The 25,779-nt window shown below is 42.5% G+C and overlaps 1 protein-coding gene across 1 annotated transcript in view; it reads left to right on the top strand.

Moving 5' to 3' along the window:
• Positions 1-1,699: 1,699 nt before the first annotated feature.
• Positions 1,700-25,779, top strand: part of LOC139471308 (BLOC-2 complex member HPS3-like) — a 40,604-nt gene continuing 16,524 nt past the window's right edge. Inside the window, exons 1-15 of the mRNA XM_071253615.1 lie at positions 1,700-1,984; positions 3,270-3,762; positions 6,171-6,559; positions 7,363-7,476; positions 8,338-8,513; positions 10,634-10,750; positions 12,475-12,596; positions 15,982-16,048; positions 18,210-18,379; positions 19,057-19,165; positions 20,080-20,166; positions 22,776-22,872; positions 23,764-23,827; positions 24,863-24,950; positions 25,618-25,695. Of these exons, the coding sequence (XP_071109716.1) occupies positions 1,771-1,984; positions 3,270-3,762; positions 6,171-6,559; positions 7,363-7,476; positions 8,338-8,513; positions 10,634-10,750; positions 12,475-12,596; positions 15,982-16,048; positions 18,210-18,379; positions 19,057-19,165; positions 20,080-20,166; positions 22,776-22,872; positions 23,764-23,827; positions 24,863-24,950; positions 25,618-25,695 (2,385 nt within the window). The 5' untranslated portion in view covers positions 1,700-1,770. The remainder of the gene's footprint in view (positions 1,985-3,269; positions 3,763-6,170; positions 6,560-7,362; positions 7,477-8,337; positions 8,514-10,633; positions 10,751-12,474; positions 12,597-15,981; positions 16,049-18,209; positions 18,380-19,056; positions 19,166-20,079; positions 20,167-22,775; positions 22,873-23,763; positions 23,828-24,862; positions 24,951-25,617; positions 25,696-25,779) is intronic.

Below are 25,779 nucleotides of genomic sequence, written 5' to 3' on the forward strand. Positions count from 1 at the left end.
GAGAAATTAAAATGGTGCATGTGTTATGGTGATAATTTTGAGAGCTTGTAAATGTATTGCATGATGTACTACTGCTGTTATTGTTCTTTCTTTAAATTTTCGGTAAACTACTTATTCATTTGGGAGAGCTATCACTTTGGGTTATTTGTTGTTTAGGAGCAGGGAAAGTATGTGTTCTTCTTAAGGTGTGTGAAATGAAACTCGGATTCAGTGAGGTGAGATGAGGTGAGAGACTTGATGCTCGTGGGAGTTGCACTGATTTTGAGTCGCACTTTTGGCTAGGGGTCAGCAGTCGTATTAATTTGGAGATAAATTAATTTCAATAGTTACATTTATTATTATTATTATTATTATTATTATTATTATTATTATTATTATTTGTCCAGAAATTAAGAGAATGTGAGTTAATTCCTAATGCTGAATGGATAATTTACTTAACATAACATTTACATAATATACTTCAATATGTTTTGCGTTTATTGAGGTATAACGGTAAAAATGGTAAATTCTTATTATCAAATACGTCAACAATAATAATTTCAAAGACTGCTTATGAAATAATCAACAACTGGACAACAATACGAAATCAGTGACAACGTTCAGCGTAATGCAATAATGCTTCACAAGCCCCACCCACTATTGTTTTGGCCAAGCAGGAAACAATAGTCCGTCAGTCGGCGTGGGCGTAGGCGTGGGCGTGGGCGTAGGCGTGGGCGTGGGCGTGGGCGTGGCCTAATTATATTTCGGAAACAACACAGAAAGAATTGCTTGAATGGTAAGCCAGTCAAACTCCTTGAAATCAATTCCAATTTATGTATTTAACCTATACATAACTTTATTACACGGGGAATTCCGGGTAAGAATACATGCCTCCATCAGACTGTATATATATGCTTGTCGTAAATGGATCGGGAGGTCAGGCTCTGTGACTTCGAAGATTGCACGTCATCGTTTCCCATTTGCGTCGATGGATGCTCATTACGTCAATCAATGGATTGTCTGGTCAATTATTTACAGATCGCCTCCATATTGGTGCGGTGTTAAACAACAAACGCAATTATTTTTCGGGGATATATATCTCACCCGAGTGTCTTTTGATATCAAATATATCAACACTCGTTGATAAAGGTTTTTCCACTTTTATCAACGAGTGTTGATATAGCTCATACCAAAAGACACGAAAATGAGATTTTAATTATGATCCAATATCATTCTTCCAACTTTTTCAGGTTGTATTGAGGTCACATTTATAGAAAACTTTTTTATTATGAATCATTTAAAAGGTCTTGAGAAATTTCGTTATCATAGATTACAGAGCACCTTTGTAATTGGTAAATTTTATGGATAGAATTAATTTGTACACAATAACCTCAATAAAAGCTATAGATCTATTTCCGTCTTCGTTTGGGCCGTTATGACACGGGGCGTCTTAAGCATAACCTGATCACGTACCCAGCAACAAATAACGAACATAGTCAAGTTACCATTTTGTGTTGTTGGCGTTATTTCCTCACATGTCTGTGTTGAATATGCTTGCATTGGGGACAAATAATTGCAGCTATCATCACATGTCACCCAGAGTATAGACGATTAATGGGTTCAGCCATCATATATGCATATTGGTTTTGTCCGGTTTTCAAAGACGATCCGGTTTTTATAGCCACTGAAATCACATGACCTTTAAACGGGACAAAATGGCGCTGCCCATGTCAATGAGGAGTGTTCGATTAGTTGATAGGTGTGATATGTGGTAAACGTCGCTGAACAACCATGGTTCGGGTGTTCGATTGTCATAGTTTCAAGTCAAAGAAAGTTATTCCCATCCAAGATGAACCACTGGCAATATGTGCAGACGAGAAGCACGTTTTTGTGGCGACGAGACGATGCACTGTTGTTGTTTTCGCAATAACGGACGACGGCTGTCGGGAGACGAGGCGTTTTGAGACCGTGTCCCTGGTTGAACAACTACTCTACAACCCTGCCAGTGTGTAGTTATCTACTCTTTCTTTTCAAATCAATATGATAAAATATATCAAGATGTCATTGGATTGTTTGTCGTGAAATACCCCATAAACTGATGATCCAGCTTAAAATCAAAGTCACCCCGGAGCGGAAGATAAATCTAATAGATAATGTGGCTGTCATAGATATGTCACGTATTGTAGCGGTTATGTCAGGGTCAGTTATCAAGAGTTTTTATGAGAGAAGTAACTGTCATCAGTTATAGACATTATAAACACATGCTGCAGTGTATCCCTTCAGCGAAAAGGCTAGTTTAAATTCATAAAGTTATGATTTTCCTAGAGACGTAAGGCATACAGACTTTTTGTGTTATTTTGTCAACATTTTATAGGACATTGTTAGATATCATTAAGTAGTTTAAGAAAATCTCTAGGACATTTTGGATGACAAATCATCCTATTAATCATCCGAAAATGTTCCAATTTCAAAACCAGTTTGTACTAAGGACTAGTCAAATTCTACAAGTACCCTAAGCATGCTAAGTGACCATTTCTATGGTCTAGCTGCAAATGCTTTCACATATTCTGATTTCGTTATTCATCAGACAACTTGACAGTTTGGATAAATTTATTCTTTCCAACACAAAAACATTTCAAAGAACATGTTGAAATTATTTACATGATTTATAACGTAGTCTAGTGGATAGAACTTCTGCCTGGGGAGCGGAAGATCAGGGATTCGATTCCGATTCATATCAAAAGATGTTAAAAGCTGGTACTTGTTGTTACCCTGCCTGTCGCTCGGCATTTAGGGGCTAAAACAAGGACTGGTTGACTCGAAGTCAGTATACGGTTGGGTATTCATGTTAAGCTGCGACATGGTATCTCAGTGGGCTAGCACATTTAAATTTGCATTAGTCCGGACTTGTACAAGCTGCCACAAACACACATACACATACACACACACACACACACATACACACACACACACATACACACACACACACATATGCATGCATGTCGCTTTATAAGTGCAATTATCTTGAACGCGACGTTAAACCCCATTTCACCTCAGACATGCTGGAGTTTGTATTTCTTTGTGTTTTAGACATTGAGCTGATCCCTCTTACCTTGGACTTTAACTATTCATGGTTTTTATCTGGATCTTGAAAAACAGACCATGATCACAACAGTATAACAGAATGAATTTGTGAATTTTAACATATTTGTTGCAGACTTTGGACGAATATCAGCCTCTGAGCAGATCCAGATAAATTTCTACTCATGATGTTTCACCTTGCTTTTCAGAAAACTATTTAATAACAGTCGAGTTCAAGAAATCATGGAAAAATTTAACCAAATATATCCGTGTCTATCTAAACTGGGATTGTGACATTCCTCAAGGTTCTAAAATTAAGACTAAAGTACGCATCGCTGGCAAATCCCATTCATCTCTCATATCTTCCACTCAGAACTATCTGGATGTCGTGGAAATTCCTGTAGATCGGAAAATTGCTGACATATCAGTGTGTTCCCAAACAGGGAACTTTGCTGTGGCAATCGATCGCGAGGTCAAGGTCTTCCACTTAGTGGACAAGACTGTGCCAAGCTCGGGGAAGACGTATCGAGATGTGGAGATCTTTCTGGAGCTTTGCTGGAACTTTAGGCTGGTGACGCTGTCACTGTGCGAGGATTATGTGGTGTGTTCCTCCCAGAACGAGTTCCAGGCTGTGAGGTTGGAGTACACGGATTCAGATTCCGAGTCGTCTCGTCTTAACCAAATAAAATCAGAGAGGAAAAGGTATGTGTATGAAAACTATTACTTATATGCTTGGTATATTATTCAAGGCTGAGATTTAGCTAGGCTTCTAAACTAATGGCCATGGCAGGCAGGCGTTATTTTCCCAAATAAGAATTTCATAAATTCTCAAAATTGCATTCAATGTAATGAAGTCTTACTGTACCGGTATTTATTTGTGTATAATGCTCGATTTTTTCACAATTTTAGACTCCAAAATTAGGGGTGTGTATTACACATGAGAACTAAATGTTACCCCCTTTTATCCTGCCAAGCGTGTGGCCATACAACAGAAAACGACCAATGGAACGTTTTGACTGGAAATTACCGGTAGTTAAATCCACTGATGTATAAACAGAAATCACAACACTTACCTTTATTTTTCTCTGATAATAATGATATATTCAATGTTTATTACAACTTAATTGTTTCAGCTATTCTTTTGTTAAATTAATTTGAAATTGTATTATTACAGCCATTTATAGTCATAGTTATGATGGATTGACTTTGGAATCTACGTTAACTACAGTGACCAGTGATTGACACTGAGTAAAAAAAAACAACAAACATTTCAAATAACCTCAGAAGTATTCTCTTTGTTGGTACATTTAATATGCTTCAATTCCAAAGGACATACTGAACGATGATGATTGCTTTCCCTGGGATTGTCAATGTTGTCAGTTGAATAGCCTTTGAAAAGTATTTTGAAACTATTAAGACTGATGGTATGTCTATGTTGACATCAGATAATATCACTAAACTAAATGACAGGGTAAACACAGGCTATAGGATATTGACATCAATGACATGTATGAGTTTGTTATTCTATTGACAAATTGATTTAGTTTCATGTTGAGTAAGAACATGCTTAACACTCTCAGTTAGGGATGATCATGTTTACTCATGTTATCAGTCCCATCCAAGTTGTCTTTTCTTGTGCATCAATGGGATAAATATTTTACCAAGGCTAAAGAGACTTACCATTACTACTTACACTTACTATTTTTTAATTTTTTAAATAATTCATTCCCAAAATTAACAACTCGGAGCAGCTCGGACCCCATTACATGTTGGGAGTGATAACTCCGATAATCGCAACATTACAATGAAAAATAAAAGAATTATATATTCAAATTGTGGTCGACCCAACTGTTCAGCCCAACCAATAATACATCGGTTGGGTTTGTATTGGTTTACTTGTTTTTCATCGTCTGTATCTCCTGGCCTCATGTTTAAGTAAACCTACTCTAACCCCCGGGGCGGTCGGGTAGCCTAGTGGTTAAAGCATTCGCTCGTCATGCCGAAGACCCGGGTTCGATTCCCGACATGGGTACAATGGTTGAAGCCCATTTCTGGTGTCCCCCGCCGTGATATTGCTGAAATACTGCTAAAAGCGGCGTAAACTCACTCACTACTCTAACCCTTGGATCCATTCTCGTGGTTCTCGCAATCTCAAATTACCCGCAATTTGATTTGCTAGGCTACTCAGTCTAATGGACCAATCAGAAGCCGGGTCACAAAACAGCCTCAATGTTGGGTTGGCATTACCTGCAATGGTACAACTCCCATTGATTACAATAGAGTTTGCCAGAAATTCAACATTGAGAAACTGACTGACATGCAAAAGAAAGCCCGAAAAAATGTTTCTGATGTCTTCATGTCCATGAGAGGTGGCAGTGGCACGTCAGATTTCCCTTTTACATATCTCAATGTTTTAAAATGTTGGTAAATGTTAATGAAAATCAAGAGCGGATGATTTGAGATCGTGAGAACCAAATGCATGGATCAGGGGGTTAGTGAAGGTTTTCTGAAAGGCGAGCCTGGGACATATAGACGATGGTTGAAGTTTGTCACTGAAAACCTGCTTTCAAATGATGATACCGTATTTGACGTAATAAGCGCCCTGCTCTAATAAGCGCCCACGGCAATATTTGTTGATATATTGGCTAGTGAACAATCCCAATTAGCACCCCTTCTGATTATATGCACCCTTAATTATGGGCAATTAAATTCTGGAAAAATATATCTGTCGTAGATAAACATTTCAGGCTGTCAGCATAAACCACGAAATTTATGTCATTTCTGGGGTTTTTTCACCAAAATATTATTCTAATAAGAGCCCCCTGATTCTAATTTTGAGAGCGCCCTGGGCTTATTACGTCGAATACAGTAGTTTATCAATCATGTCTATAGCGAAGCACAACAAATTTATGCTAGCGGCTTAAAATAAGGGCAATAGTAGGATGGTGATAAAAACTTTGGTTCAATAGAGGAAATATTTTTAGGGTTGTTGGAACAAGATTAGGTGGGGAAACTGGAAACACACATATTGTCTTGGTTTGTTAATGAACTGAACATAAGACACCTGGTGAGCTTTAGTACCTCAGCACTATTTCCTTTCTCCTTGTCAGGTCAGAGGACAAAGATGGTCAAGGTCATGTGTATCGCACAACGCCCCCATCCCCAGGGTCCTCGTACCGAACCAGCAGTCACCTCTCCTCATTGGCTGACGTAGACGAGATATTTGAAAGCGACCCACCAGACATCGATCAGATTGAATACTCCTCGATTGGCCAGAACCGAACAACGAATCCCAGCCCCTACGTCCACAGCACGTCCGACTTGTCCAGTAGCTATTCCTCTTCCACCAGGATCTCAGATGATGACTATTTCCAGGCGTGGAGGTTTGAAGGGGAAGACTCCGAAACAGGGGAGATAACTATTCATCTGCCGGGCCTCCAGGGAACGTCCAGGTCACTTGGCCACAAATCATCCCCACCTGTGCTTCAGGACCTTAGAGGTGAGAATCAGTATGAGTGTGAGTGAGTGAGTTGGGTTTAACTCCGCTTTTAACAGTATTCCAGTCATATCATGGCGTGTCAGCTTAATGTGGGAGGAAAGCCCGAAGTGATGCAGGTCTCAGACGTTTACCACTTCAGTGAAACCCACGAGCACGGGTATGGTGCTGACAAACCTAGAAACATAATCTTGGTGAACCGTGATTCTAACTCACAATCATAGGTTTCTGGCGTGCCTAAGGTACGCAACTCTGCACGTTGAATCGCGGCGCCTTAGACGACTGGGCCACCCATAGAATCAAGATGAAGCGATGCACAGATCAGTGATCATCATACCAACCATATGCTTCAATCTGTTTCGTTGATCCTTGTCACAAATTGTTTAAATTATCTGTACCTCAGGTGATAAAGGTACTCTTGACATATTAAATTCATCACGCATAGTCTAATCTCATATTGGTGTTAGCCAATCAACAGCAAAGAAGGTGAAATGGGGTTTAATGTCCATCAAGATTTTTGAATTTATATAGTGATATGTATGTGTAAGTGTGTGGCTGCTTGTACTAGTCCGGACTAATGCCAGTTTTGTATATATATAGTACCATCTTTTAACATCTTTTGGTATGATGTGGCCGGGGATCGAACCACAGACTTTCTGAGTCCCACAGATGACATCCTTACCCTCTTAACCTCTTTGGTCATGTGGACAAGGCCTCGGATCAGAAGGTCTTTGGTTCAAATCCCTTCATGAAAGTTTGTGGATGCTACGTCTGCGTGAAAGCAAATACATTTGCGTGTGTTGTAGGAGGCCCGTTCAAGTCGTCCGGTGGGGTGAGGGCCATCACGCTGCTACACTTCTCGGACGCCGGCATGCGGGAGGACTGGCAGCAAGTGACCATTGTTCCTGCATATCTCCCTGGTAACTTGCTCCGTACTTCTACCTGAGTATTCTGTGAAAGAAATAATCCTTCCAGACATCCTAAGCATGCTAAAAGGACCGCTGTGGAGATTCAGTTATGATGAATGTGACAGGTATACTTATCCTGGAAGGCCTGCTTCATATCATGATATATTACAGGTGTATATCAAGCAAGGTCTGTTGTACATGTAAGCTGTATCCCAGAAGATCAGTTCTGTTACTGGTGTATCCTGGAAGGTCTGTTGTTTTTATAGGTATATCAGGAAGGTCCGTTGTGTATTGCAGGTATATCCAGGCAGGTCTGTTGTATATTGCAAGTATATCCAGGCAGATCTATTGTATGTTGCAGGTATATCCTGGAAGGTCTGTTGTATATTGCAGGTATATCCAGGCAGGTTCTTTGTATATTGCAGGTATATCCAAGAATGCCTGTTGTATATTGCAGGTATATCCAGGAAGATCTGTTGTATATTGCAGGTATATCCAGGAAGGTTCTTTGTATATTACAGGTATATCCAAGAATGCCTGTTTTATATTGCAGGTATATCCAGGCAGGTCTGTTGTATATTGCAAGTATATCCAGGCAGGTCCATTGTAAATAGGAGGTATATCCATGCAGGTCTGTTGTATATTGCAGATATATCCTGGAAGGCCTATTGTATGTTGCAGGTATATCCATGCAGGTCTGTTGTATATTGCAGGTATATCCTGGAAGGCCTATTGTATGTTGCAGGTATATCAAAGAATGCCTGTTGTATATTGCAGGTATATCCAGGAAGGTCTGTTGTATATTGCAGGTATATCCTGGAAGGTCCATTGTAAATAGGAGGTATATCCAGGAAGGTCTGTTGTATATTGCAGGTATATCCAGGAAGGTGGAGTCAGGGAGTACCTCTACACCGGTAATGTCGCCTCGATATCGCAACATGGCATCCATGAGCTGCTTCGTCAGCGGGGGACGGGGAGGGTGCCTGTACTCTCTCTACCCTCGGGTAAAACTCGTCACATGCTACAGATATACAACAAGTGCTGTCAAGGTATGTCCCTGAGTTAGGTACATGTATGTCCCAGAGTTAGGTAGATATACAACAAGTGCTGTCAAGTTATGTCCCAGAGTTAGGTAGATATACAACAAGTGCTGTCAAGTTATGTCCCTGAGTTAGGTAGACATATGTCCCAGAGTTAGGTACATATGTACAACAAGTGCTGTCAAGGTAAGTCCCAGAGTTAGGTAGATGTTGAACCAGTGCTGTCAAGGTATGTCCGAGAGTTAGGTAGATAGTGAACCAGTGCTGTCAAGGTATGTCCCAGAGTTAAGTAGATATTGAACCAGTGCTGTCAAGGTATGCCCCAGAGTTAGGTAGATAGTGAACCAGTGCTGTCAAGGTATGTCCTAGAGTTAGGTAGATATTGAACCAGTGCTGTCAAGGTATGCCCCAGAGTTAGGTAGATAGAAAACCAGTGCTGTCAAGGAATGTCCTAGAGTTAGGTAGATATTGAACCAGTGCTGTCAAGGTATGCCCCAGAGTTAGGTAGATAGAAAACCAATGCTGTCAAGGTATGTCCCAGAGTTAGGTAGATAGTGAACCAGTGCTGTCAAGGTATGCCCCAGAGTTAGGTAGATATTGAACCAGTGCTGTCAAGGTATGCCCCAGAGTTAGGTAGATATTGAACCAGTGCTGTCAAGATATGTTTGAGAGCTTTCAATTACGAAAATTGACTTTGTTGAGTAAGAAAAATGTACAACTTTATGGGATAACAACTGGTTTACTGCATACAGTGATGTATCGATGTAGATTCATACACCAACAACCAAGTGATGAGAGGTATACATGACATGTTGTGATAGCAGCAGATTAACAGACAACAACGGTAATAGATAACAAGCAGATAATTGGATGTAGCCAAATGTACAGTACCAATAATTAAATAGCACATGGGGTTGGTTTTTCTTGCTTATTTTCCCAACTTCTAGAATTCCAATCAAACGGATAACTATGTCGAGGCACTACATTTTCCATGATAAGTGCAATTAGAAAATTGACAAAAGAGGCACAATGAGTAAAATTTGTCAGAGATCAAGCGGTAGCGATTATGCTTAGGCAATTATATGGCAATTGTACTGCTTTTTTTTGTTGTAAAAACTGTCCTGGGTAATATACAAAAGAAAATAGACTGTCATGTATTGTGTTCCTCATTATAAAAAAGCTGACATCTATAATTTCTCTTCCTTATGTGTATCACTTCTAAATGCCTTTCAAAGACTTGATACTTAGTTTGTCAAATGGCACTTATTGGAGTGGGATGCTTCTTAATATGGTGAATACGGTGTGTCAAATTGTATGACGAGTTAAAGTTTGTCAGGAGGTGTCATGCAATGACAGTGTGACGTGAGGCAACACTACCGGTATATCTCATAGAACTGTATCACTATGGCTAGACTAGTGTTACTTCTAAAGCAGACACAAGCTATGGATAATAACTTCTTTGTTTGCTGTGAAGGCGACGTTTCGGTATGGATCCTGATACCGTTGTCAAGCAAGGCTGTGTGTCACTGTTTTTTTCTTCAGATTTTGTGGGAGTCTGATTGGAAAGTTGATAAATACCGTATTCGACGTAATAAGCGCCCAGGGCGCTCTCAAAATTAGAATGAGGGGGCTCTTATTAGAATATAATTTTGGTGAAAGAGTTGAAAGATCGTAAATTTGTGGTTTAGGCTGATAGCCTAAAATGATACAAAAGAAAAGTCTGTACGTATAAGACACGCCAGATTTATTTTCCCCGAATTTAATTTCCCGTAATTAAGGGTGAATATAAAACACGAAGGGTGCTAATTGGGATTGTTTACTAGCCAATATATTAGCAAATATCGCCGTGGGCGCTCATTAGAGCGGGGCGCTTATTACGTCGAATACGGTAATGAAATACAAAAGACATTGTTACAAAAAGAATTCATTCTTAAACTAGTTACGTGAATATGTTGGCTGGTAAGCTGAGTTGTTTTGTGGTTTTACCTGTTGTAAGACCAGTTGTCATGGACACAGAAGTTGGCAAAGTTATATTTTTTTTCACTTATCGTTATGTTAGTGTCTGAGGAATCTGTTGACCAATTCCAGCCAAATCTCGCCATAGAGTCCTGCATGTTGCTTGTTGCCAGATCATCCCCTGCAGTGGGCTGCTGCATGTGGCCACCACCACGGGCGTGGAGACGCACACCGCCCGCGACAGCACCGTGGCCATCCACCAGTCGGAGGAGTACGACTTCACCACGAAGGTGAGAGCAGGTCCCAGACAGCTCAAGACCATGCCTCCATGTGCTGCTGTGGTTCACATTGGTCTTGTTTTTCTGCTGTATCTGTCATCTTTTAGAAATTAACATTATTTTACACCAGCCTATTGTAATATATAGAGAATCTCACCCGAGTGTCTCGTTGAATATATCAACGCGAGTTGATAAAAGTGGAAAATTGTAGATATTGCTTGATCTCAACAAATGATATCTCCCATGGGAGCATGTTTTGGATGATAAATTATATTTATGACATGGAAACATGTGAGTCCAATACATATTTCTATTCACATGAGAAACAATAAGCCAATCATGATGTACTGGGTTTGGTCTCCTTGTATTGGACGCCTGCAGCCATATTTGTCTGGAAGGATGGGTGTCCAGGGTCAGGACTGATGAGGTTCACTGTATCCTCTAAACAGTGGCCCTGTGGTCTGAGGAGCCATATTCCTCTCAGTCAGGGTGGTTCCCTCAGTCAGGGTGGTCCCCTCAGTAGTCAGGTGGTCCCCTCAGTAGTCAGGGTGGTCCCCTCAGTAGTCAGGGTGGTCCCCTCGGTAGTCAGGGTGGTCCCCTCAGTCAGGAGGTCCCCTCAGTCAGGGTGGTCCCCTCAGTCAGGGTGGTCCCCTCAGTAGTCAGGGTGGTCCCCTCAGTAGTCTGGGTGGTCCCCTCAGTAGTCAGGGTTGTCCCCTCAGTCAGGTTGGTCCCCTCAGTCAGGGTGGTCCCCTCAGTAGTCAGGGTGGTCCCCTCAGTAGTCAGGGTGGTCCCCTCAGTAGTCAGGGTTGTCCCCTCAGTCAGGTTGGTCCCCTCAGTCAGGGTGGTCCCCTCAGTCAGGTTGGTCCCCTCAGTCAGGGTGGTCCCCTCAGTCAGGAGGTCCCCTCAGTCAGGGTGGTCCCCTTAGAAGTCAGGGTTGTCCCCTCGGTAGTCAGGGTTGTCCCCTCAGTCAGGAGGTCCCCTTAGAAGTCAGGGTGGTCCCCTCTGTAGTCAGGGTGGTCCCCTCGGTAGTCAGGGAGGTCCCCTCGGTAGTCAGGGTGGTCCCCTCGGTGGGTGGTCCCCTCGGTAGTCAGGGTGGTCCCCTCGGTAGTCAGGGTGGTCCCCTCGGTGGGTGGTCCCCTCTGTAGTCAGGGTGGTCCCCTCGGTTGTCAGGGTGGTCCCCTCTGTAGTCAGGGTGGTCCCCTCGGTAGTCAGGGTGGTCCCCTCGGTAGTCAGGGTGGTCCCCTTAGTAGTCAGGGTGGTCCCCTTAGTAGTCAGGGTGGTCCCCTTAGTAGTCAGGGTCTGCTGGTTGAGGGTTGACTCCCCACATCAACCTGGTCCCTGTCAGTGGGTCTCAGCAAAGTGGTCAGCCTCAAGAATCTGCATGACTTTGAACCCCGAGATATGAATGAGATGCTGTTCAACAAGTCGTAAAACCCAACCCACTTCAGCAAAACTTTACCGATCTCAATGTGAGGGAGTGAGTGAGTTGGGTTTTACGTCACTTTTAGCAATATTCCAGCAATATCACAGTGAGGGACACCAGGAATGGGCTTCACACACTGTACCCATGAGGGAAATCGACACTAGTATTGGCATGAAGAGTGAAGGCTTTAACCACTAGGCTACTCTGCAGCCTCAACTGATCTTAGAGTTTCAGTTTGGGCAAATGTCATCACATCATGTGACTGATTATATCACCATTATGTAGATCCATTGTATGTGGTCTCCCATTGCAGGCATCTCCTCCGACTGACCTGGATGTCTGCTTGATCGGGATCCAGCCCTTCATCGGTACCCGCGATCTCACCATGACTAACGATCACCTGATTCTTCTGACTAAAGCAGAGGACCCTCACAGGTAAGAATACCCCAGAGTTACCAATATATACTACTCAAAAGAAGTTAAGGATCACCTGTTTCTCCTGACTAAAGCAGAGGACCCTCACAGGTTAGAATACCCCAGAGTTACCAATATATACTACTCAAAAGAAGTTAAGGATCACCTGATTCTTCTGACTGAAGCAGAGGACCCTCACAGGTTAGAATACTTCAGTTACCAATATATACTACTCAAAAGAAGTTAAGGATCACCTGATTCTTCTGACTAAAGCAGAGGACCCTCACAGGTGAGAATACCCCAGAGTTACCAATATATACTACTCAAAAGAAGTTAAGGATCACCTGATTCTTCTGACTAAAGTAGAGGACCCTCACAGGTGAGAATACCCCAGAGTTACCAATATATACTACTCAAAAGAAGTTAAGGATCACCTGATTCTTCTGACTAAAGCAGAGGACCCTCACAGGTAAGAATACCCCAGAGTTACCAATATATACTACTCAAAAGAAGTTAAGGATCACCTGATTCTTCTGACTAAAGTAGAGGACCCTCACAGGTGAGAATACCCCAGAGTTACCAATATATACTACTCAAAAGAAGTTAAGGATCACCTGATTCTTCTGACTAAAGCAGAGGACCCTCACAGGTGAGAATACCCCAGAGTTACCAATATATACTACTCAAAAGAAGTTAAGGATCACCTGATTCTTCTGACTAAAGTAGAGGACCCTCACAGGTGAGAATACCCCAGAGTTACCAATATATACTACTCAAAAGAAGTTAAGGATCACCTGATTCTTCTGACTAAAGTAGAGGACCCTCACAGGTGAGAATACCCCAGAGAGTTACCAATATACTACTCAAAAGAAGTTAAGGATCACCTGATTCTTCTGACTAAAGTAGAGGACCCTCACAGGTTAGAATACTTCAGTTACCAATATATACTACTCAAAAGAAGTTAAGGATCACCTGATTCTTCTGACTAAAGCAGAGGACCCTCACAGGTGAGAATACCCCAGAGTTACCAATATATACTACTCAAAAGAAGTTAAGGATCACCTGATTCTTCTGACTAAAGTAGAGGACCCTCACAGGTTAGAATACTTCAGTTACCAATATATACTACTCAAAAGAAGTTAAGGATCACCTGATTCTTCTGACTGAAGCAGAGGACCCTCACAGGTTAGAATACTTCAGTTACCAATATATACTACTCAAAAGAAGTTAAGGATCACCTGATTCTTCTGACTAAAGCAGAGGACCCTCACAGGTGAGAATACCCCAGAGTTACCAATATATACTACTCAAAAGAAGTTAAGGATCACCTGATTCTTCTGACTAAAGTAGAGGACCCTCACAGGTGAGAATACCCCAGAGTTACCAATATATACTACTCAAAAGAAGTTAAGGATCACCTGATTCTTCTGACTAAAGCAGAGGACCCTCACAGGTAAGAATACCCCAGAGTTACCAATATATACTACTCAAAAGAAGTTAAGGATCACCTGATTCTTCTGACTAAAGTAGAGGACCCTCACAGGTGAGAATACCCCAGAGTTACCAATATATACTACTCAAAAGAAGTTAAGGATCACCTGATTCTTCTGACTAAAGTAGAGGACCCTCACAGGTGAGAATACCCCAGAGAGTTACCAATATACTACTCAAAAGAAGTTAAGGATCACCTGATTCTTCTGACTAAAGTAGAGGACCCTCACAGGTTAGAATACCCCAGAGAGTTACCAATATGTACTACTCAAAAGAAGTTAAGGATCACCTGATTCTTCTGACTAAAGTAGAGGACCCTCACAGGTGAGAATACCCCAGAGTTACCAATATATACTACTCAAAAGAAGTTAAGGATCACCTGATTCTTCTGACTAAAGTAGAGGACCCTCACAGGTGAGAATACCCCAGAGTTACCAATATATACTACTCAAAAGAAGTTAAGGATCACCTGATTCTTCTGACTAAAGCAGAGGACCCTCACAGGTGAGAATACCCCAGAGTTACCAATATATACTACTCAAAAGAAGTTAAGGATCACCTGATTCTTCTGACTAAAGTAGAGGACCCTCACAGGTGAGAATACCCCAGAGTTACCAATATGTACTACTCAAAAGAAGTTAAGGATCACCTGATTCTTCTGACTAAAGCAGAGGACCCTCACAGGTAAGAATACCCCAGTTACCAATATATACTACTCAAAAGAAGTTAAGGATACCTGATCCTTCTGACTAAAGCAGAGGACCTTCACATGTTAGAATACCCCAGAGTTAACAATATATACTACTCAAAAGAAGTTAAGGATCACCTGATTCTTCTGACTAAAGTAGAGGACCCTCACAGGTGAGAATACCCCAGAGTTACCAATATATACTACTCAAAAGAAGTTAAGGATCACCTGATTCTTCTGACTAAAGTAGAGGACCCTAACAGGTGAGAATACCCCAGAGTTACCAATATATACTACTCAAAAGAAGTTAAGGATCACCTGATTCTTCTGACTAAAGTAGAGGACCCTCACAGGTGAGAATACCCCAGAGTTACCAATATATACTACTCAAAAGAAGTTAAGGATCACCTGATCCTTCTGATTAAAGTAGAGGACCCTCACAGGTGAGAATACCCCAGAGTTACCAATATATACTACTCAAAAGAAGTTAAGGATCACCTGATCCTTCTGACTAAAGCAGAGGACCCTCACAGGTGAAAATACCCCAGAGTTACCAATATATACTACTCAAAAGAAGTTAAGGATCACCTGATCCTTCTGACTAAAGCAGAGGACACTCACAGGTGAGAATACCCCAGAGTTACCAATATATACTACTCAAAAGAAGTTAAGGATCACCTGATTCTTCTGACTAAAGCAGAGGACCCTCACAGGTGAGAATACCCCAGTTACCAATATATACTACTCAAAAGAAGTTAAGGATCACCTGATTCTTCTGACTAAAGTAGAGGACCCTCACAGGTAAGAATACCCCAGAGTTACCAATATATACTACTCAAAAGAAGTTAAGGATCACCTGATTCTTCTGACTAAAGCAGAGGACCCTCACAGGTGAGAATACCCCAGAGTTACCAATATATACTACTCAAAAGAAGTTAAGGATCACCTGATTCTTCTGACTAAAGTAGAGGACCCTCACAGGTGAGAATACCCCAGAGTTACCAATATGTACTACTGATTCTTTCATATTACAATAGTTAATCTCTGATGTCATGACAGATTAACTTTACCATTATGAAAGAATCGGGTATCCTTAACTTCTTTTGAGTAGTATACATGTTTCTAACAAGGCTGATAAAAAACACAGTAAGGTGTTATACAGTGTAAACAGTTGTTGGGTGATCAGCGTCCGTGTCCCCTGTCTGATGTTCGTGGCGACTGTTACAGCGAGGACATGATGTGGAGCCTGTACGCCCTGCAGATGTGTCCTGCCGCGGATCTGTACCGAGATATGGTGAGTTGATGAGGCAGTCCATTTATCTGTTGTCCGTCTGTCCTTGTGTCCTTCTGATGTCTAAATCATGCCCTTATGTTATTTAAAACTCCATCCCAACCTCACCCCAAATCCTAACCTCATATTTAATCCAAATGCCATCCTAACCTCTTCCTAAATTCTTCCCCATTTCAACCTCACCCCAAATCCTAACCTCATATTTAATCCAAATGCCATCCTAACCTCTTCCTAAATTCTTCCCCATTTCAACTTCATCCTAAATCCTAACCCCATCCTAACCTCATCCTAAATCCTAACCCCATCCTAACCTCACCCCAGATCTTAACCTCATCCAAACCTCATCCTAAATCCTAACCCTCTCCTAACCTTATTATAAATCCTAACCTCATCCTAACCTTATCCTAAATCCTAACCCCATCCTAAATCCTAAATCCTAACCCCATCCTTACCTCACCCGACCCGTGAAGATCCGGGGTAGAATTGGTCTTCAGCAACCCATGCTTGCTGTAAAAGGCGACTAACGGGATTGTCTGGCCCAGACTCGATTATTTACAGACCGCTGTCATATAGCTGGAACATTGAGGAGTGTGGCGTTAAACAACAAACCAACCAACCAACCTAAAATCACCCTTAATCCTAACCCCATCCTAAATCCTAAATTCTAAACCCATCCTAAATCCTAAATCCTAACCCCATCCTAACCTCATGATAAATGCTAATCTGTGTATCTCGTAGGCTGTTCGTAGTTTTTGTTACTGTGGTTCAAGTCATGTATGTGAGAGAGTTGGGACTGTGGTTGAAGTCATGTCTGTGAGAGAGTTGGGACTGTGGTTGAAGTCATGTCTGTGAGAGAGTTGGGACTGTGGTTGAAGTCATGTCTGTGAGAGAGTTGGGACTGTGAGAGAGTTGGGACTGTGAGAGAGTTGGGACTGTGGTTGAAGTCATGTCTGTGAGAGAGTTGGGACTGTGGTTGAAGTCATGTCTGTGAGAGAGTTGGGACTGTGAGAGAGTTAGGACTGTGAGAGAGTTGGGACTGTGGTTGAAGCCATGTCTGTGAGAGAGTTGGGACTGTGGTTGAAGTCATGTCTGGGAGAGAGTTGGGACTGTGAGGGAGTTGGGACTGTGAGAGAGTTGGGACTGTGAGAGAGTTGGGACTGTGGTTCAAGTCATGTCTGTGAGAGAGTTGGGATTGTGAAAGAGCTGGGACTATGGTTCAAGTTATGTCAGTGAGAGAGTTGGGACTGTGGTTCAAGTCATGTCTGTGAGAGAGTTGGGACTGTGGTTCAAGTCATGTCTGTGAGAGAGTTGGGACTGTGGTTCAAGGCATGTCTGTGAGAGAGTTGGGACTGTGAGAGAGTTGGGACTATGGTTCAAGTCATGTCTGTGAGAGAGTTGGGACTGTGAGAGAGTTGGGACTGTGAGAGAGTTGGGACTGTGAGAGAGTTGGGACTGTGGTTGAAGTCATGTCTGTGAGAGAGTTGGGACTGTGGTTGAAGTCATGTCTGTGAGAGAGTTGGGACTGTGAGAGAGTTGGGACTGTGGTTCAAGTTATGTCTGTGAGAGAGTTGGGACTGTGGTTGAAGTCATGTCTGTGAGAGAGTTGGGACTGTGAGAGAGTTGGGACTGTGGTTCAAGTCATGTCTGTGAGAGAGTTGGGACTGTGAGAGAGTTGGGACTGTGGTTGAAGTCATGGCTGTGAGAGAGTTGGGACTGTGGTTGAAGTCATGTCTGTGAGAGAGTTGGGACTGTGAGAGATGTGGGACTGTGAGAGAGTTGGGACTGTGGTTGAAGTCATGTCTGTGAGAGAGTTGGGACTGTGGTTGAAGTCATGTCTGTGAGAGAGTTGGGACTGTGAGAGAGTTGGGACTGTGAGAGAGTTGGGACTGTGGTTGAAGTCAATGTCTGTGAGAGAGTTGGGACTGTGAGAGAGTTGGGACTATGGTTCAAGTCATGTCTGTGATAGAGTTGGGACTGTGGTTCAAGTCAATGTCTGTGAGAGAGTTGGGACTGTGGTTCATGTTATGTCTGTGAGAGAGTTGGGACTGTGAGAGAGTTGGGACTGTGGTTGAAGTCATGTCTGTGAGCTTGTTGGGACTGTGGTTCAAGTCAATGTCTGTGAGAGAGTTGGGACTGTGGCTCCATCCCATGGTGTTTGTTCCAGGTGAGTTTCGGCTGCAAGGTGATGGAGACGGGCCCGTCCAGCTACCTCCACATGCTCCAGGAGGCCCACCTCCATGTGAAGAGGGAGATGATGTTCACCGGCAGCCCTGATGCTCTGGTGGAGGAGAACTTCCTCGAGTCCGCTGCACTGCTGGGAGAGTTCTACTCCCTGTGAGTACAGCGCCACCTACAGCGCCACCTACAGCCCTCAGTAATCTCAGTAATCCCATCTTCCGGGAGGGGGAGGGGGAGGGGGAAGGGGTACCACACTCCAACAATATTTAGCTATAATAATGATGGCAGCCTATAGATAATCTTGGCATCAATCCCCTGATTGATATCCTGAGCATCGATCCATGCCATCAGTGTAAGATAACACGCTATGAACAAAGCCTGACTACCCTATCCAATAAGTTGCCTCATGCGTCAATACGTTTGCTGGGGACCTATTCTAACCTGGAATCCTCCATATAATACAGTAAACTATGGTTATAATAAACTAACTACCACTACTTTTGTTTGTTTTAACCATAAGAGGGGCGGTTCGGTAGCCTAGTGGTTAAAGCGTTCGCTCGTCACACCGAAGATCCGGGTTCGAATCCAGACATGGGTACAATGTGTGAAGCCCATTTCTGGTGTCCCCCGCCGTGATATTGCTGGAATATTGCTAAAAGCGACGTAAAACCAAACTCACTCACTGACTTTAACCATAAGTTGTTAACAGCATATATACAGCAAATAGCTGGGACAAATAAACATTTCGTTATATCTGTCTGTTCATTATAAACGTAGTATGCTGTATATGGAAAATGTTTCAAGATTCATGGCAACGTATTTTTTGTCCTCAGGCCTAACGAGGAAGACTGGCGTCTGTGTTTGCCATATTACGTCATGTCTAACTTAAGCCTGGACGACATAATCAGACAAGCTGTGCAACACAAGCTACACAAGAAAATGGTGAGATTGTGGATTGGATGGGCGTAATATCAGTCGGTCGGCATTTTCAGGATCTGAGGTAGAAAAGTGTTTGAGTGGGTGTTTTTACGCCGCTTTTAGCAATATTCCAGCAATATCATGGCGGGGGACACCAGAAATGGGCTTCACACATTGTACCCATGTAGGAATCAAACCCGGGTCTTCAGCATGCTGAGGGGCAGTCTGGTAGCCCAGTGGTTAAAGCATTCGCTCGTCACGCTGAAGACCCGGGTTCGATTCCCGACATGGGTACAATGTGGGAAGCCCATTTCTGGTGTCCCCCAGCCATGATATTGCTGGAATATTGCTAAAAGCGGCGTAAAACCACACTCACTCACTCACTCAGCATCCTGAACAATGCTTTAACAACTTGGCTACCTCAATGTTCCTGAAGGAAAAGGTGTTCCTAATGGCCTGGCTCACAGAACAGGAACAAGTAATAACTGGAACATAGGCATGTTTTATTAATATCTGAGTCAGACCCATCCTCGACACACAGGGGAATTATGCACCATGTAGTTCCTCATACTGCCCTGGGATACCTCTCATCATAGAGAATGTGCGCTGCCAAAGTGACAGCCAAAGAGTGATACTTTCTAGATTTTTCCAGTTTATTCTTTCTCAGTTTTTTTACGCAAAAAACCCTGGACCCATTTGCCACCATAGCTATGTTCATGATGATTTGGAAGTGGTGTTACAAGCTCTCTCATAACTGATCAAGCACAGAATTTATATCGCTTGTGATTGTACATTTATTGGACGGCAATAATCAGTAACATGTAAATAAAATCGAGTTCAAGATTAAGACAACAAATTTAAAATGTGTATGGTTACAATAAGTGCCCCTTTGGTATTATATTTGGTTCTGGTAACAATGAAGTCTCCCTTCTTCCCAGGGTTCCCACTTCACGTACGGCAGGGGCCTCCTGTACTACCTCAACTACATCCTGTTCCTGGACGACGACCCCGTGGACATCAAGGAGGTGAGCAGGGGCACTTATTGGAGCATCTCGTGAGTCAAGGGAGTTAACTGACTGTAAAAGTCCAGTTTCCATACTCGCGGAACTAGGCTGGTATTATGGAGTTATATTTTGGCTGGACAAGTGAGTCTGTGCATAGTCCAATCAAAATTGCGTAAGGAACTACACTTCCGGTTTGTAAACAACATGGATTTCAAGGTGCAGATTTCGGTTGACTGCAGGATTTGCAAAAGATGTGTACTGTCAACTGGGCACATATTTTCCAAATTATTTCATGCTTTTAATCAAACTGCTCACGTGATTTGATGGCCACTGCTGGCCTTACGATTGAGACCAGAAATTCCAGCCTAGTTTGGCAAGGGTGGAAATTGATCTAAGGTCAGTTAACTCTCTTGCCTCGGGAAGATGGCAATGCAGTTCATTCTGCTTTGTTTTGTTTGTTTTCTGCTCAGAGAGCAGACGATCGGGGCTTTGTTCCCCTGTCTGCATCAAACCTAAAGATGATAAAAGATGGTACTTGTTGTTGCCTTGCCAGCGTTAGCTTGATAACACAAGGACTGGTCGGCTCGGAGTCAGTATACTGTGTCTGAGTGGGGTATCCATGTTAAACTGTGGCATGGTATCTCAGTGGGCTAAAACAAGTTCAGTATACTGTGTCTGAGTTGGGTATCCATGTTAAACTGCGGCATGGTATCTCAGTGGGCTAAAACAAGTTCAGTATACTGTGTCTGAGTTGGGTATCCATGTTAAACTGCGGCATGGTATCTCAGTGGGCTAAAACAAGTTCAGTATACTGTGTCTGAGTTGGGTATCCATGTTAAACTGCGGCATGGTATCTCAGTGCTACCAGGACTGGCCCTTCTGTTCATCTGTCCGGCACTTCCAAAGGAGTTAGAACCTTGACCATAACATGCAAGTGTAGATTTTGTCATGATTGCGTAAATATCCAGGTGAGCCTCTTGTATTTTTTCCATTTCCATGGCAACAAGTTTTGACAAGTTCATATTAGGGGTACCGTATATTGCTGTGTATAAGGCGAGTTTTTCGTACCTAAAATGAGGGGGTTAAGATCTCACATTTTTTCCTGACATAACATACACAGTTCCGAATCCCAATTCCATGGTATTGTTTTGATAGCTCAATAACTACTCACGTATGCAGACAGACAGATTTATTGAAATTCTCTCATCAAGTAACTCAGGTGACGGGGATTTGTCATCTTCTGATGACTCTTGTTAATAATAAGCGATGGGTCTGCATGTTTCTTTAGTGTGTAATGCAAACACGTTTCAGATGGATAAGTCTTTATTATCCGCAGCTGAGAAACTGAGCTTCCAAGGGAGATGTCTAGTGAGATAAATCATGACAATGACATTGTATCACAATGTTTGCCAGACAATAGTGGCGTCTTTGATTACCATGATGTCTCACTCAAATAGACCCGTGAAGATCGGGGTAGAATAGGTCTTCAGCAACCCATGCTTGTCCCCGTGAAGATCCGGGGTAGAATAGGTCTTCAGCAACCCATGCTTGTCCCCTTGAAGATCCGGGGTAGAATAGGTCTTCAGCAACCCATGCTTGTCCCCGTGAAGATCCGGGATAGAATAGCTCTTCAGCAACCCATGCTTGTCCCCTTGAAGATCCGGGGTAGAATAGGTCTTCAGCAACCCATGCTTGTCCCCTTGAAGATCCGGGGTAGAATAGGTCTTCAGCAACCCATGCTTGTCCCCGTGAAGATCTGGGGTAGAATAGCTCTTCAGCAACCCATGCTTGTCCCCTTAAAGATCCGGGGTGGAATAGGTCTTCAGCAACCCATGCTTGTCCCCGTGAAGATCCGGGGAAAAATAGGTCTTCAGCAACCCATGCTTGTCCCCTAGAAGATCCGGGGTAGAATAGGTCTTCAGCAACCCATGCTTGTCCCCTTAAAGATCCGGGGTAGAATAGGTCTTCAGCAACCCATGCTTGTCCCCTTGAAGATCCGGGGTAGAATAGGTCTTCAGCAACCCATGCTTGTCCCCTTGAAGATCCGGGGTAGAATAGGTCTTCAGCAACCCATGCTTGTCCCCTTGAAGATCCGGGGTAGAATAGGTCTTCAGCAACCCATGCTTGTCATAAGAGGCGACTAACGGGATCGGGTGGACAGGCTTGCTGACTTGGTTGATGCATGCTCTCGATCCCAATGGCGTGGATCGATGCTAACGATGTCAATCACTGGATTGTCTGGTCCAGACTTGATATTTACAGACCGCCGTCATGTAGCTGGAATATTGCTCAGTGTGGTGTTAACCAACGAACAAACAAACAAAGAAACACTCAAATGACACTGTCTGCCATTGTAGCTGTGCTATTGAATTGTCAAAAGGTGACAAAAACGTCACTGATAAAAGTCAAAATATCCTCTCCAATTCTAGGATATATGTAACTTTTATCCACTTGTCTTGATAATTTTGATCTTGGAAGACGCTTGGGTGAGATTCTCCACATTGAAATGACCGTGATATTTAACCAAAGTGGGATGAAGTGTGAGACTACGTTCCTTGTATGTTCCCTGGATGTTCCCTGTATGTTCCCTGGATGTTCCCTGTATGTTCCTTGTATGTTCCCTGTTCCAGAGCTGTGGGGACGAGGTGCTACACATCTACCATGAGACGGAGCCGGAGCGACTCTCACACATCCTGCTCATCTCCCGTCTTCAAACATTCAGTCCAGGTGATGATGCACAGGTTGTACAGATGGGTACCTGGAAGTGTAGGGGGGAATAACAACTTGTAGCCTCTGGTATTGATCATATTGGTATGCTGGTATTATTTGTATCTGACAGGACAGTGGTTATACAGATGGGTATCTGGAAGTATAGGGGGGAATAACAACTGGTATTGATCATATTGGTATGCTGGTATTATTCGTATCTGACAGGACAGTGGTTGTACAGATGGGTACCCGGAAGTGTAGGGGGGAATAACAACTCGTAGCCTCTGGTATTGATCTTATTGGTATGCTGGTATTATTCGTATCTGACAGGACAGTGGTTGTACAGATGGGTATCCGGAAGTGTCGGGGGGAATAACAACTAGTAGCCTCTGGTATTGATCTTATTGGTATGCTGGTATTATTCGTATCTGACAGGACAGTGGTTGTACCGATGGGTATCCGGAAGTGTAGGGGGGAATAACAACTCGTAGCCTCTGGTATTGATCTTATTGGTATGCTGGTATTATTCGTATCCAGTGGGTACCCGGAAGTGTAGGGTACATGTACATGTGTACTCAAGTACTGATTTGGTTAAGATGGACTCCGACTTACTATGTTAAAGACTTGAGAACCTGGTCAAGGGAGATAACTCACATCTTAACTTCTCTAACATGAGTTGCAGACAATGAAGAAAAACGATAAAATGTCCGGAGTTTTTGACTCAGCTAAAATATACAAAAAGTCGATTATGTGGCATAGTACGACTGAATCGACCATGCCCAGAGTACCATTTTTTTAGATTTCAGACCATGCTTTCTCAGCCCAGAAGTGCAAGGGGTGCACAGGTTGGTATCTGTTTAAAGGGTACCAGTAAGTGGGAATTCATAACAAGAACATATCTTTCAACAGAAACTGCGATGGATTTATTGAAGAAATGGATGGACCACAACAGACAACGAGAAGAGAATGCAAGGTGAATCTTTTGTATTACTTCTGTAATAACAGACATGACATTCTACAGTCTGTTTGACTCCAAATGAGAACGATGAATTGCAAAATAACTCGAAATCCAGAAAAGTGTATGAAACATCAATACAGTACTTGACCATGAATACCCTGTACCCAACAAAATCTGTGGTCAGGTGGTCCTATCTGGTTCTTGATGAATCCTTGATGACTCTGTCTAACTCTAGTCCCATGTAGGTTACACACAACCAAATGTTTTCCAATAGACTTCTATAGTAACGTTATATTTTTTTTTAAAATAACTAAGCATTCAACAGCTATTACCTGTACGTGTGTGCACAGTTTGGCCTTAGAGCAGCAATAAAAAAATAAAAAATCACTAGCTTAGCCAGCTCCTTTTCCGAGTACAGGAAGCTAAACACACCACCCCCAGTTTCGCACCAAATGTCACCTACTTGAAAATAGCTGTGGTCACATTCAGCATAAGTCATCATGTTGAAAAAGACAGTACTAAATAAAGAAAAACATGGTCAGTTTTAATAACTGGATGGATGTACATTTGAAAGACATAAAAATCTTACAGAATATCCTCCAATCACAGCCTGCAGATATCTCTCGATCTGCACTGAAGGCTGCCTATGAAAACTGCACTGTCCAAACTGGTTCTGATTTGGTGTAGTAGAACCTTTAGCAGCACATTAGTGTTTCATTGTTTATAGCAATGTTACATCAGAATGTTTTTACGTTACCCGTAAAGATCCGGAGTGCATAGATCTTCAGCCTCCCATACTTGCCGTAAAAGGCCACAATGCTTGTCGTAAGAGGAGACTAACAGGATCGGGTGGTTTTGGTTGATGCATGTAATCAATCCCAATCGTGTGGATTGATGCTGATGATATCAATCACTGGATTGTCTTGTCCAGACTTGATTATTTACAGACTGCTGCCGTATAGCTAGAATATTGCTATACATTGCAGCGTTAAACAACAAACAAACAAACAAACAAACAAACAAACAAATGTTCTGACCAACTGTTGACAGTGACTTTGACCTCCTGGCCGTTGTGAAACTGAACCTGAGTCTGGTAGACCCAGAGACTGCCAGTTCCGCTCTCCTGGCAATCCCGGAGGTGAGCTACACACCCATTGTCTTTCCCACAGTTTCTGAATCAGCCAACATTGATACAACAAGACCAGATTCTTTTATTTTATGGTTTACTGATTTTTTTAACCAATTTGGGTTGGGGGAAATAAATAATTTGTGAAGCTGAATAAATGTTTTATGTAGTTTTGCATGAAGTTTTTGGGATGGTCATTTTTGTGAACGAAATACATGCTAGTACTTTTTACAGCACAGAATTTTCTGCTTGTCATAGGAGGTGACTAACGATATTGGGTGGTCAGGCTTTCTGACTTGGTTGATTCATGTCATCGTATCCAAATTGCTCATGATGTCAGTCCCTGGATTGTCTGGTCCAGAATTAATTATTTACAGACCGCCATCATAAAGCTGGAATATTGCTGAGTGCGGCATTAAACAAACAAAACAAACAAACAAACACAGAATGTTCCATATTTATGTATTTACTCCTGAAATGGCTTTGCTCTCTTTGCAAGGAGTTTGTAATAGCCAGAGATCACAATATATGATTTGTGATCAAATTATTACTATATGGGTTGTTAGTTATTAATTTCACTTAAATGTAGTATATGTATCATTATGTATGAAACTGGCAATTTCAATCTTTGAATCATTTGAAAACAAGAGATGAAATTTCACTTTCTGTTTTTTTTCAGCGAAGCTTGATTCTCATATGTGGCGTACACCCAAGCCTGGTTCACAAGGACTTTACAGAGTTCACTCCCCTTGCTCAGGTTTGTGCAAATGTTGGCCAACCTGGCTTCTGTGTTTCCTTGTTATTAATGGTATCAGGACGGCAACAATCACACACTGTAACT

This window comes from Haliotis cracherodii, unplaced genomic scaffold, assembly GCF_022045235.1.
Source record: "Haliotis cracherodii isolate W230 unplaced genomic scaffold, xgHalCrac1.p SCAF_22, whole genome shotgun sequence".
Taxonomy (NCBI): Eukaryota; Metazoa; Mollusca; class Gastropoda; order Lepetellida; family Haliotidae; genus Haliotis; species Haliotis cracherodii.